General features: G+C 47.5%; 1 protein-coding gene across 2 annotated transcripts in view; it reads right to left on the bottom strand.

Annotated features, from left to right (window-relative positions):
* Positions 1-298: 298 nt before the first annotated feature.
* LOC124254828 (cholinesterase-like) overlaps positions 299-14,392 on the bottom strand; it is a 95,487-nt gene continuing 81,393 nt past the window's right edge. For both annotated transcript variants that reach the window (XM_046688675.1, XM_046688674.1), the window contains exons 3-6: positions 7,428-7,737; positions 5,146-6,358; positions 3,881-4,041; positions 299-2,032 (exon numbers count right to left, since the gene is read on the bottom strand). In XM_046688675.1, the coding sequence (XP_046544631.1) occupies positions 1,908-2,032; positions 3,881-4,041; positions 5,146-6,358; positions 7,428-7,725 (1,797 nt within the window). In that variant the 5' untranslated portion in view covers positions 7,726-7,737 and the 3' untranslated portion in view covers positions 299-1,907. The remainder of the gene's footprint in view (positions 2,033-3,880; positions 4,042-5,145; positions 6,359-7,427; positions 7,738-14,392) is intronic.

Here is a 14,392-nt window from a genome sequence, read left to right as displayed (position 1 = left end):
ACCCGCATCTTCATTGGGGACAAGCATGGGTTACTGAAGACCAGTTTTAACCAGCATCTTCATTGGGGACAAGCATGGGTTACTGAAGACCAGTTCTAACCCGCATCTTCATTGGGGACAAACATGGGCTACTGAAGACCAGTTCTAACCCGCATCTTCATTGGGGACAAGCATGGGTTACTGAAGACCAGTTCTAACCAGCATCTTAAAGGGTACACTGTTTGAAGAGGCTATCGAAATACAGACCAAGTGTATCTGTAAGTGTATCGGCATGAACATACAAAAGATAATCCGAACATTATGAAAACCTGATTTTATTCTCTATAGTATATACTTGGAGCATTGAACAGTGATACGGAGTTCTACTGTTGGCTGAATATACGCCAATCCCTCGGTTCTACAATCTAAATACAATTGCTATGAAATGGAAGAATGAGTATATGTTTCCAAATGAAGAAGAAGTCGATAAACACCTGAACATGTACATGTAATTATGGTTTACTCTCAGCGAGGCAGGATATAATATCGTAAACACCATCAACTATTTCAAATCGTATAAAGGGTTGTGTTCGAAGGGACGTCGAATTGCAGAAAACATCAAAGGTAATACGATGAAACACGTTAAATACGATGACATATACAGGGTCGTATTTGTTACATCGTTGTAAGCACTCGATTGAGGAGTCCTCGAATTGCCGAAACGATAATTTCAGAATGTCAGATCAAAATGGCAAACTTGATATTCCTGAAACAGCTTTTTTGTAAATAATTCTTCGTCAGCATTTACAGACCAGATGTCGAATTGCGAACGAAAAAATCACATTTAGTACAAAGTGTCAAAAGAGCAAATGAAACAGGAAGATGACAGTTTCATCTGAAAGCTTTATAAAGAGCATTGGTTTCAGTGATATCGGCATTTGTTATTCACTATCCTGTGAGGTTGTCATGGTGATATATACATGGCAGTGCGCGGTGAAAAGAACATATACACCGTATATACAAAGGGTTATTATGCATATTGCTCTATCGTTGTCATGTGATAAGAAAATGTAAAACATGACGTCATTGTTATGTCATTATGACGTCACCAAACAATTTGGCATAAAACACAGTATCAGTATTGCTTGGAGATACAATCGATGTTCTGTGATGACGCTAAGATTCTTCACACGACAGCAACACGTGCAGTGACATCCTAGTTACCATGGTTACAAGTGAAAAAACATTTATCATATGTGAAATATACACAGTTAATCCGTCTCTGAAAATTGAAACTCAGTACATGTAGGGCTGCATATGTATCTCTCTAGACATTCACTAATACGCTAGGCCAAGCTCCGCTGCACCGCTGAGCCTTGAGGTAAGAGCGACACCTTTTCGGCAGCGCTGCTGGAATCTCATGTTTGTTCCGAATTAACCTGAGAGTGATGTCCCCTTTTCATTCCACATTCTTAAAACACAACATCCCAAAGGCGTGAAGCAGCGAACATATTTTGACTGCGGTTCCCCTTCAGTCAACGCTCGTTTGCAAAGGTGAAAAAGGTCAATAGTTCAAGGGTCAAGTGAAATAAACATCGGACCATGACCGCTTCCCTCTCGGATTACTATAAAATGTCAACGACGTTGCCATGGCAATCTTATTAAGCTGGGTTAGCATCAGTTTTATGCGTCCTACCTATACGTATTTGGTCATTCCGACGTCCTGTATCCTAGCAACTCACAATGTTGCATACAGATACCATATTCCTGGAAAGGTGTTACACCATTGAAGGAATAATTCGGTTCATTAACGACAACGCGGGAGTTGCTCCAGGGGCGTGTTGATAACAGTGTATCCTAGCAACCAAGTGCGCGTAACTCCCAACAGTGATTGTAATTATACTCTTCTCCTAGCAACGGAGTGCTGGTCATGCGCAGAACTGCTTTAGATGTCCTCCGATGATGAAGGCCCCAGTGATGAAAAGAACGGTGTAGTTGGGGAAGACGGAGTGGCTTGTGTTGACGCATCTTGTCGTTGCTGACGGTGGGGATGCTAATGAGAAGAAAAGAAAAAAAAACGTAATTCAGATGGAATTTGGGTCATTGCATAAAGAGGAAGTCCGGTGCTTTCTTTAAAATAGAACCAGGTTATAACCACGGTGTCTAATTTGGACGAACGCAAACAAAATTATTCTATAGAAATATATTCTTACAGGAACAATATGTATTACTAAGTAAATGTGACCGGCTAATACATGGAAATATCGCGGCTTATATTGTGTCCTAGCAAACATATTACAATTCAGATATGAATAACGGCACATATAATGAGCTGGCTAGCTTGTATAAATAAAATTGTTTCAAGTGAAGAACTCCTAGATTAGCGTTCTGTTGTTCCCGTAATTCATACGCCACTGTTGACGTAATGTTTAACTGCGTCACAGTGTATTATTGTCAACATAATGTGTTAAGACGTCACAATGTCATTAGAAATGGTGTCCTGTTATCTTGTGAACCACCACAATGCTAAGTATCCTTAGTGCGTCTACATAGTACCTGCTTAACATTCCGTGTGAGTTCATGGAAACACTTTTGTCAAGTTTAACAAAACCATACATATGAGAACTGGACCCGTGCAGTCGTTATGGTTAAAGTGGTACATGTTGTTGCTGTAGGTGACGTAGCTGTAAGGGATGCAGCCGTGATTTATCTTCAGTAACCCATGCTTGTCATAAGAGGCGACTAACGGGATCGGGTGCCCAGGCTCGCTGTTCTTGCCGACACATGTCATCGTATCTCAATTGCGTAGACCGATGCTCATGCTGTTGATCCCTGGATTATCTGGTCCAGACTCGATTATTTACAGAATGCCGCCTTATAGCTGGAATATTGCTGAAACTGAACTCACCCACACTCACTCATGTGAGAACTGAAGGTAGCATTGTCATCGGTATAGCTGCTGACGATCTGTGAACCTTCAGGTTACTATATTGTTCTAAAAGACATCGGCGTCATAACTTGCTGAAGTGCACGCTGCATCATAGTTGTAAGGGTTGAGTGAGTGAGTATGATTTTACGCCACTTTTAGCAATATTCCAGCAACATCATGGCGGGGGAACCAGTCATGGGCTTCATACATTTTACCCATGTAGGCTACCCACCGCCATTTAGTTATAAGAAAAACACGACCACAGTCGAAAATACTAGTACTTCGTTCTAAGCATGTAATTGCAATTTGTGAAGAATCACGCATGTTCATTTCTATAAAAAACATATTAGAGCCACCGTTCGTATTTAGATCGCTTGTTAAAATGATCACGACAAGGTCCTTATCGATCCCAATTAACGTGTTTGGTATACACGATTATTCATTGCCATTAATAAATAAACTCTCAGCGGTTTTAACTTAATTCCTTTTGAGACGTAACATATGACATTAGGGATTACACTTTCTCAGTAAAGTACAGATTCTAATCCGGAATTTATGTACCCCTACCAGTTGTCCGACTTCCATGTTTTGGAAGTCGCGGTGGCTAAATGGGTTAGGCGGCTGACTTTGCGTGCCTGATTCTGAGGGCGTGGGTTCGAATCCCGGATGGGACTCAACCCAACAAAGTACTAGCTATAGAATCTGTACTTTACTAAGAAAGTGTAATCCCAAATATAACATGTGTTCCTTTTGACCACTTTCTAAATGGCATTGTGTATTCATCATTTTAAGTGAGTGATTGAGTAAGGATTTACGCCGCTTTCAGCAATATTCCAGCAATATCACAGCTGGGGACGACAGAAACGGGCTTAACTCATCATTTTAAGACACTTCGTCGTGTTGAGTGATTATCTTATGGATCCATTTATATATGTACTAATATACAACCCTCTTTATGTTATGTGGACTCACGTGTATCAGCTAGGAGCGGCACAATCTCACGCCAAAATGTACACTGTTTGTGACGTAATCCTCTGCCTGACGTCACGGATTTGGAGACATTCAGGTACACAAATTGCTGGGACTGAATGTTAAACCGAGGCCAGTCGTTGGAGTTTGGATCATTCGGGTTGCTGTCAACATAGGAACAAATAGCGGTGAGAGCTTTATATACACATACTGGGTCCCGAACCAAGAAGCGTTACGAGCTGTCGTAACCATACCGTTTATCATAGGGTAACACATGACATAGGGATACGAACGCTTTGTGGATCGGACCCCTGGAAAAGTGAGTGCGAATATGGTTTTACGCCGCTTTTAGCAATATTCCAGCAATATCACGGCGGTGGACACCAGGAATGGGCTTCCTGCATTGTACCCATGTGGGGAATCGAACCCATGTGTACGGCGTGACAAGCGAACATTTTAGTCATGTTGGCTATATATACACGTGTAACAGTATGGACACGTGTAAAACAATTTCACACGTGTAAATACAGTATACACAGGCACATACCACACACTTGAGCAAATAAGATGAGTGAGTGAGTTTAGTTTTACGCCGCACTATGCAATATTCCAGCTATATGGCGGCGGTCTGTAAATAATCGAGTCTGGACTAGACAATCAAGTGATCAACAGCATGAGCATCGATCTGCGCAAATTGGAACCGATGTTATGTACCAACCAAGTCAGCGAGCCTGACCATCCGATCCCGTTAGTCGCCTCTTACGACAAGCATGGGTTACTGAAGGTTAATATGCTAACCAAAATAGCAAATAAGATGAAAATAATATACAATGGTATAAATATGTGCAAATTATAGCTACACTTGTAATTAAACATTGCATTAGTAAATAATACAAACATGTTCCAGAACCTCTGCACTAAACTCGCTGACTTGGTTGATGCACGTGAGTTGCGTAGGTCCATGTTCATTTGATCATTCGGGGCGGTGGGGTAGCCTAGTGGTTAAAGCGTTGGCTCGTCACACCGAAGACCCGGGTTCGATTCCCCACATGGGCACAATGTGTTAAGCCCATTTCTGGTGTCCCCCGCCGTGATATTGCTGGAATATTGCTAAAAGCGGCGTAAAACTAAACTCAGTCAGTCAGTCATTCTATCATTCACTGGGATATATGATCAAGTTTGAGCATCGCGTAAACAAGGAACACGACTCAGCTCAAACCTAACCCGTCCACTCATCCGTCCGCCCATCAACTCAAATTCATCCCTACCTATATTTAGCGAAGTTTGTCCACATCTTCATCACACGTCGACTCAAGTCCACTTCCTCGCTACTGTATCTACTTCCGTTCTCCAGCGGAAGTCCAAAGACAACCTCGATTTCATACCCATGCATGACGCCAGCCCACTTTGGCCATGGGTTGGTAGACACGCGATGTTCGAAGGAGTAAAGGAAGATATCCTTGTTTATTCTCGACATATCCCTGGCGAAGTCGATGGTGGGGCACTTGAAGGCCCTGTCACCGCTGATGTCGTCAGCAATCACCCGATAGGTGTCTCTGTCTACAGGCAGCTCAGCCTCTTCATACTCAACAGCAACAGCCTTCTTTGTCTTATCGTTGCTTGGGGCAACAACAGTCCGCACTACATCCAAGAACTCGTCCCTGTCAAGAGGATTAGGATTGTTAAGCTTGAATTTCCCTGCGATGCCATACAACAAGAAGTAGTTCCCTTCGTCCTTGTTCACACCTAATAAAATACTGGTGTTCTTCACTTCACCCCGCTCTATCAGCTTCTCTGGAATGTCAGGAAGAAAATATGTGTCCACTACCGGAGCGAAAGGGGCGTCGAAATAAAAGTCTACAATATTCCACGCTTGTACTGATAACTGTTGTGGGTCTGCGCTTCTCAAGCATTCCATCATTTCCGTCTCATCCATTGTTGTACAGTTAAACCTTTGGGCTAGTGCTCTAGTCCTATCATTCGCCATCTGTCGGGTATGCATCCCCCAATAACACAACGCGCTTGCACTTTGCATCATTGCGTTGTTAAACAAGTCACGTGACAGGGGTGACAACAAATGCATGGATACGCTCACTGCGCCGGCACTCTCTCCAAATATGGTAATCCTATTGGCATCCCCGCCAAAATGTTCAGCGTTATTTTTTACCCATTTCATTGCCATTAGTTGATCTAAAAGACCAGCGTTGCCAGGAGCGTCCTCCCCGGAAGTAAAGGGATCATCACCGTAACTAAGGAAACCAAGGGTGCCTATCCGGTAGTTGATGGACACAACGATGACGTCATTTGCAGCGGCCATATATTTGCCGTCGTACACCCGTAGCGTCGACGTTCCCAAAGCAAACGTTCCCCCATATATCCACAGCAGGATTGCTTTGTTCGGGGTCCCACCCCTCGGGACCCACACGTTCAGGTATAAGCAGTCTTCGCTCATGTTTGTGTTGGGGTTCCACATGTCCACTCCTGTAAACAGAAATTTCAGGATTTAAGAACTCAGTTTCTGGTCATGGAGCTTATACGTAATCGGTTTTACTCAGCGTGCGTGCCGTTTTTATAAAGTGTATGGTAATAAGTAGCAGTGAGCAATAATACTGCGTACACGTCTTATGTTACGTCTATACACTGCGTTACGACTGGGTGGGAAATGAGAGGCACACATGCATTAAACGATCGCCTGTGTCCCTTTTTGTGTGAACGATCTTGAAGATGAATAATCTTGCTAATTTGTCCAAAATATTTAAGTATAAGAAATCGTTATCTACCAAAGCATGTCATTGCCAGACCAAGTATGATAAAGTTTGTGAACAAGTTACAAACTAATAATGTACAACTATTGATTAGTATTGCTAAATGTGTTTATCATATCTTTAAAATGGAAAGTACAATGAATATGCTGTAATTATATACTCTTGGGTTACCATCACTCATTTCTCTGTTAAATTATTGTATATCAAACTATATATGTACATCCTCAAATACCTACGACTGTGCAATCATACAAAAGTTTTGTAACCGTTGTTTTTGGCCCATGGCCTAAAATAAACCTTCTGTCTGTACTGTCTGTCTGTGTTACGAAAAGTGGGAGTAAAGATACGCACTACGCACTCTTCCTGTGAGTAGTTGGGAAGTGATACGTACAGGTACATTTTACACATGATACGGGAAAGATACGTACTGTGCGATAAATGGCAAAGGAAAGATACGTACGCATGCTGTGTTACGTGGGTTTGGGAAAAAGATGTGTACTCATTACAAATTATAGATGGGAGAGGAAATGTACGTGTGCGCCCTACGTTTCGAAGGGGAGGTGCGTAGATGCCCTGTATCGGAAAGGGTAAGATGGAATTGTGTACACAGTCTGTTAGAAGCATAGGGAAAGATCAGTTCACAGTTTTTGACGACAGGTTAAGACGAGATACGTACACAATCTGCGTTAAGATGGGTTGGGGCGAGATACGTAAACAACCTGTGTTACGAAGTGTAGTGTATACGAACGTTGAGTACGTACGAAGGGCATGAGGAATATACATACCTTCAAACTTGTCGAACATCTCGTCGATAATCTGATGACATGAGTTGGGCATGTCTAACGCGTCACGTGTTGAGTTCCACGGCTCGTGAGGCACGGGGCGACGGAATCGGAGGTCACCAACAGGTGGTGCTGCATATGGGATGCCATAGTAGATGTCCACAGTGGAGTTCAAAACCGTTGTCCTGTTGCCACGGACTGGCCCAAGAGAGGTGGTCACCACAGGGTTCTCTCCCTTTGAACACGTGATCAGCAGCACACACCACGTGAGGCATCCTGGCAACCCTCTTAGTTCTGGCATTGTACGCTACAACTGCAAGAAAGGAATTGCGTGATTAGAAATGACGTGTTTCGTTCGAACGACTGATGAGGGTGTGAGTTTAGTTTTACGCCGCTTTTAGCAATAGTGCAGCAATATCACGGCGGGGGACACTAGAACTGGACTTCACATATTGTACCCATGTTGGGAACCGAACCCGGATCCTAGGCGATACGAGCGAACGCTTTACCCACTAGGCTACCCCACCGCCCAGAACGACTGCAGCCTTATTAGGCCAGTGGTATGTGGCGTCTCTTCCTGTCTGGGGCCAACTCCCGAGCGCCTAGCCTTAAAATAAACTATTGCAATTATTATTATTATTATTATTAACATTAATTTTTTTTCATATTTACACACCGATGTCTAGCTCTAAATAATCAAATGTACGCCAGATAATCCAGTGATTGACATGATAAGCATCGATCTACGTAACTGGGACACAATGACATGCAGTTGGGTATTCTCTCGATGGAAGAGGCACCATTTCGTGCCGAAGGACGCGTTTAATTCCCCATATGGTTGAAATGAGTTCCCCTGGTGTCCTTCGACGCGATCCTGCTTGTTTGCAGCTTAAAGAACATGTACGTCGCGTTATACGTGCAAAAACCTTGAAGGGGACGTTAATCCTATCTCACATAGCCTCATTTGCGTTAAGCGTTTAAACGTTAACGCCGTCATTAACCTTGATAACAAAGATACTTCGGATGTCGTATCTAAGCAATAGACTCTGAAATTGTGCAAACTTCATGCAGCCAAAAGACGCGTGCTACTCTTTGAGCACTCGCGGTGGGTAGCTGGAAATGTATGGAAGCCAAGTCGGGCCATGTGTCAGAGGGTACACGTGGGCGGCAGATGCAGTTGCCAGGAAAGAGTGACGTGTTTGTTTCTGCTCTTGCACCAGTGTTAACACATACTAATCCATGATTTGTAAAGGCACATAACAGTAAATGTTCACCAATGACAATGTTACCGCCTACAATACGTTTCAGTTACCGCTCTGTCTGAGCAGGAACAAACTCTATGGTGTATCACGCTGTGTAGTACATGTAAGTGAGTACTAAGCTGGTTCCTGGCCCCCTTTGCGCGCGCCATCTTGCGATATGCGAGACGGAGCCCAGCTTACTCCCGGTACCAGATTTCCAGTGACAAGCGTATATTCAAGAACCAGTTCTGGTTCCAAATTGTGCGACCGCTAAATATGACATTATGCGACCGGACCAACTGTACAACCACGCTTGGCTTTCGCAGCTGTTGACAGTCGTAATAGTTTGCTAATTTGGGGATGGTTAGATCGGAGATTTGATATTCCTGCATGAATTTTCTGTTCCTCACTGTCAACTGACAACTATGAGACCATTCGAAAATGTATAAAACGTTGTTTGTCCCCGGAAGTACTAAGGTCTACTCACGGGACCTATTATTTTCCTCTAGTTCCTTGCCCCTTGCGTATCGCTTTACATGTATGATCACATGATGGCTTTGCGGGGGTATTCTAATTGTGTAAAACCTTTAACAGTTTATTTTTCTTAAAATGAAATGGCTTAAATTGAAAAAAGCTGAACAAGCTCTGATGGCGACAGGCGAAGAACCCAGTCATTTCCCTGCTTGGCATTTCAAATTTCTTCTGAAGAATGATTACTATGTGTTGGAATTTCATCCTGTGTACAGACCGAAAACCATCGGGGACCGAGGCTGTCTCCCAGTAGATGTAGCACCCCGTGGAGAGAGATTGTCTCCCAGTAGATGTAGCGCCCCGTGGACCGAGTCTGTCTCCCTGTAGATGTAGCACCCCGTGGACAGAGTCTGTCTCCCTGTAGATGTAGCATCCCGTGGACAGAGTCTGTCTCCCTGTAGATGTAGCATCCCGTGGGTAAGTCTGTCTCCCTCTAGATGTAGCGCCCCGTGGACCGAGTCTGTCTCCCAGTAGATGTAGCACCCCGTGGACAGAGTCTGTCTCCCAGTAGATGAAGCATCCCGTGGACAGAGTCTGTCTCCCTGTAGATGTAGCACCCCGTGGACCGAGGCTGTCTCCCAGTAGATGTAGCACCCCGTGGACAGAGTCTGTCTCCCAGTAGATGCAGCACCCCAGTGGACTGTAGATGTAGCACCCGTGGACAGAGTCTGTCTCCCTGTAGATGTAGCACCCCGTGGACAGAGTCTGTCTCCCTGTAGATGTAGCACCCCGTGGAGAGAGATTGTCTCCCTGTAGATGCAGCACACAGTGGACAGAGTCTGTCCCCCAGTTGATGTAGCACCCAGTGGACAGAGTCTGTCTCCCAGTAGATGTAGCACCCAGTGGACAGAGTCTGTCTCCCAGTAGATGTAGCACCCAGTGGACAGAGTCTGTCTCCCAGTAGATGTAGCACCCAGTGGACAGAGTCTGTCTCATAGTAGATGTAGCACCCCGTGGACTGTCTCCCAGTAGATGTAGCATCCCGTGGACAGAGTCTGTCTCCCTGTAGATGTAGCATCCCGTGGACAGAGTCTGTCTCCCAGTAGATGTAGCATCCCGTGGACAGTGTTTGTCTCCCTGTAGATGAAGCACCCCGTGGACCGATTCTGTCTCCCTGTAGATGTAGCACCCCGTGGACAGAGTCTGTCTCATAGTAGACGTAGCACCCCGTGGACTGTCTCCTTGTAGATGTAGCATCCCGTGGACAGTGTTTGTCTCCCTGTAGATGAAGCACCCCGTGGACCGATTCTGTCTCCCTGTAGATGTAGCATCCCGTGGACAGAGTCTGTCTCCCAGTAGATGTAGCACCCAGTGGACAGAGTCTGTCTCATAGTAGATGTAGCACCCCGTGGACTGTCTCCCTGTAGATGTAGCATCCCGTGGACAGAGTCTGTCTCCCTGTAGATGTAGCATCCCGTGGACAGAGTCTGTCTCCCAGTAGATGTAGCATCCCGTGGACAGTGTTTGTCTCCCAGTAGATGTAGCACCCCGTGGACAGAGTCTGTCTCCCTGTAGATGTAGCATCCCGTGGACAGAGTCTGTCTCATAGTAGACGTAGCACCCCGTGGACTGTCTCCTTGTAGATGTAGCATCCCGTGGACAGAGTCTGTCTCCCTGTAGATGTAGCATCCCGTGGACAGTGTTTGTCTCCCTGTAGGTGTAGCACCCCGTGGTCCGTGGTTGTCTCCCAGTAGACGTAGCACCCAGTGGTCAATGGTTGTCTTCTAGTATGTCTAGCACCCCGTGGTCCGTGGTTGTCTCCCAGTAGATGTAGCACCCCGTGGTCCATGGTTGTCTCCCAGTAGGTGTAGCACCCCGTGGTCAATGGTTGTCTTCTAGTATGTGTAGAACCCCGTGGTCCATGGTTGTCTCCCAGTAGGTGTAGCACCCCGTGGTCCATGGTTGTCTCCCAGTAGATGTAGCACCCAGTGGTCAATGGTTGTCTTCTAGTATGTGTAGCACCCCGTGGTCCATGGTTGTCTCCCAGTAGATTTAGCACCCCGTGGTCCATGGTTGTCTCCCAGTAGGTGTAGCACCCCGTGGTCCATGGTTGTCTCCCAGTAGATGTAGCACCCAGTGGTCAATGGTTGTCTTCTAGTATGTGTAGCACCCTGTGGTCCATGGTTGTCTCCCAGTAGATGTAGCACCCCGTGGTCCATGGTTGTCTCCCAGTAGGTGTAGCACCCCGTGGTCAATGGTTGTCTTCTAGTATGTGTAGCACCCCGTGGTCCATGGTTGTCTTCCAGTAGGTGTAGCACCCCGTGGTCCATGGTTGTCTCCCAGTAGGTGTAGCACCCCGTGGTCCATGGTTGTCTCCCAGTAGGTGTAGCACCCCGTGGTCCGTGGTTGTCTCCCAGTAGGTGTAGCACCCCGTGGTCCATGGTTGTCTCCCAGTAGGTGTAGCACTCCGTGGTCCATGGTTGTCTCCCAGTAGGTGTAGCACCCCGTCGTCCGTGGTTGTCTTCTAGTAGATGTAGCACCCCGTGGACAGAGTCTGTAGATGTAGCACCCCGTGGTCCATGGTTGTTTCCCAGTAGATGTAGCACCCAGTGGTCCATGGTTGTCTCCCAGTAGGTGTAGCACCCCGTGGTCCATGGTTGTCTCCCAGTAGGTGTAGCACCCCGTGGTCCGTGGTTGTCACCCAGTAGGTGTAGCACCCCGTGGTCCGTGGTTGTCTCCCAGTATGTGTAGCACCCCGTGGTCCATGGTTGTCTCCCAGAAGGTGTAGCACCCCGTGGTCCGTGGTTGTATTCTAGTAGATGTAGCACCCCGTGGTCCATGGTTGTCTCCCAGTAGGTGTAGCACCCCGTGGTCCGTGGTTGTCTTCTAATAGATGTAGCACCCGTGGACATAGTCTGTAGATGTAGCATCCCGTGGTCCGTTGTTGTCTCCAAGTAGGTGTAGCACCCCGTGGTCCGTGGTTGTCTCCCAGTAGGTGTAGCACCCCGTGGTCCGTGGTTGTATTCTAGTAGATGTAGCGCCCCGTGTTCCGTGGTTTTCTCCCATTAGGTGTAGCACCCCGTGGTCCGTGGTTGTCTTCTAGTAGATGTAGCACCCCGTGGTCCGTGGTTGTTTTCTAGTAGGAGTAGCACCCCGTGGTCCATGGTTGTCTTCTAGTAGATGTAGCACCCCGTGGACAGAGTCTGTAGATGTAGCACCCCGTGGTCCGTTGTTGTCTCCCAGTAGGTGTAGCACCCCGTGGTCCGTGGTTGTCTTCTAGTAGATGTAGCACCCCGTGGACCGAGTCTGTAGATGTAGCACCCCGTGGTCCGTGGTTGTCTCCCAGTAGGTGTAGCACCCCGTGGTCCATGGTTGTCTTCTACTAGATGTAGCACCCCGTGGACCGAGTCTGTAGATGTAGCACCCCGTGGTCCGTGGTTGTCTCCCAGTAGGTGTAGCACCCCATGGTCCGTGGTTGTCTTCTAGTAGATGTAGCACCCCGTGGACCGAGTCTGTAGATGTAGCACCCCGTGGTCCGTGGTTGTCTCCCAGTAGATGTAGCACCCAGTGGTCAATGGTTGTCTTCTAGTATGTGTAGCACCCTGTGGTCCATGGTTGTCTCCCAGTAGATGTAGCACCCCGTGGTCCATGGTTGTCTCCCAGTAGGTGTAGCACCCCGTGGTCAATGGTTGTCTTCTAGTATGTGTAGCACCCCGTGGTCCATGGTTGTCTTCCAGTAGGTGTAGCACCCCGTGGTCCATGGTTGTCTCCCAGTAGGTGTAGCACCCCGTGGTCCATGGTTGTCTCCCAGTAGGTGTAGCACCACGTGGTCCGTGGTTGTCTCCCAGTAGGTGTAGCACCCCGTGGTCCATGGTTGTCTCCCAGTAGGTGTAGCACTCCGTGGTCCATGGTTGTCTCCCAGTAGGTGTAGCACCCCGTCGTCCGTGGTTGTCTTCTAGTAGATGTAGCACCCCGTGGACAGAGTCTGTAGATGTAGCACCCCGTGGTCCATGGTTGTTTCCCAGTAGATGTAGCACCCAGTGGTCCATGGTTGTCTCCCAGTAGGTGTAGCACCCCGTGGTCCATGGTTGTCTCCCAGTAGGTGTAGCACCCGTGGTCCGTGGTTGTCACCCAGTAGGTGTAGCACCCCGTGGTCCGTGGTTGTCTCCCAGTATGTGTAGCACCCCGTGGTCCATGGTTGTCTCCCAGAAGGTGTAGCACCCCGTGGTCCGTGGTTGTATTCTAGTAGATGTAGCACCCCGTGGTCCGTGGTTGTCTCCCATTAGGTGTAGCACCCCGTGGTCCGTGGTTGTCTTCTAGTAGGTGTAGCATCCCGTGGTCCATGGTTGTCTCCCAGTAGGTGTAGCACCCCGTGGTCCGTGGTTGTCTTCTAATAGATGTAGCACCCCGTGGACATAGTCTGTAGATGTAGCATCCCGTGGTCCGTTGTTGTCTCCAAGTAGGTGTAGCACCCCGTGGTCCGTGGTTGTCTCCCAGTAGGTGTAGCACCCCGTGGTCCATGGTTGTATTCTAGTAGATGTAGCGCCCCGTGTTCCGTGGTTTTCTCCCATTAGGTGTAGCACCCCGTGGTCCGTGGTTGTCTTCTAGTAGATGTAGCACCCCGTGGTCCGTGGTTGTTTTCTAGTAGGAGTAGCACCCCGTGGTCCATGGTTGTCTTCTAGTAGATGTAGCACCCCGTGGACAGAGTCTGTAGATGTAGCACCCGTGGTCCGTTGTTGTCTCCCAGTAGGTGTAGCACCCGTGGTCCGTGGTTGTCTTCTAGTAGATGTAGCACCCGTGGACCGAGTCTGTAGATGTAGCACCCCGTGGTCCGTGGTTGTCTCCCCAGTAGGTGTAGCACCCGTGGTCCATGGTTGTCTTCTACTAGATGTAGCACCCCGTGGACCGAGTCTGTAGATGTAGCACCCCGTGGTCCGTGGTTGTCTCCCAGTAGGTGTAGCACCCCATGGTCCGTGGTTGTCTTCTAGTAGATGTAGCACCCCGTGGACCGAGTCTGTAGATGTAGCACCCCGTGGTCCGTGGTTGTTTTCTAGTAGATGTAGCACCCCGTGGTCCGTGGTTGTCTTCTAGTAGATGTACCACCCCGTGGTCCGTGGTTGTCTCCCAGTAGGTGTAGCACCCCGTGGTCAATGGTTGTCTCCCAGTAGGTGTAGCACCCCGTGGTCCGTGGTTGTCTCCCACTAGGTGTAGCACCCCGTGGTCCGTGGTTGTCTTCTAGTAGATGTAGCACCCCGT

Source organism: Haliotis rubra, unplaced genomic scaffold (assembly GCF_003918875.1).
Source record: "Haliotis rubra isolate DU_JTF1 unplaced genomic scaffold, ASM391887v1 Scf584, whole genome shotgun sequence".
Classification (NCBI taxonomy): Eukaryota; Metazoa; Mollusca; class Gastropoda; order Lepetellida; family Haliotidae; genus Haliotis; species Haliotis rubra.
Note: the sequence above shows the minus strand (reverse complement) of the source record. Positions and strands in the feature narration are given on the sequence as shown.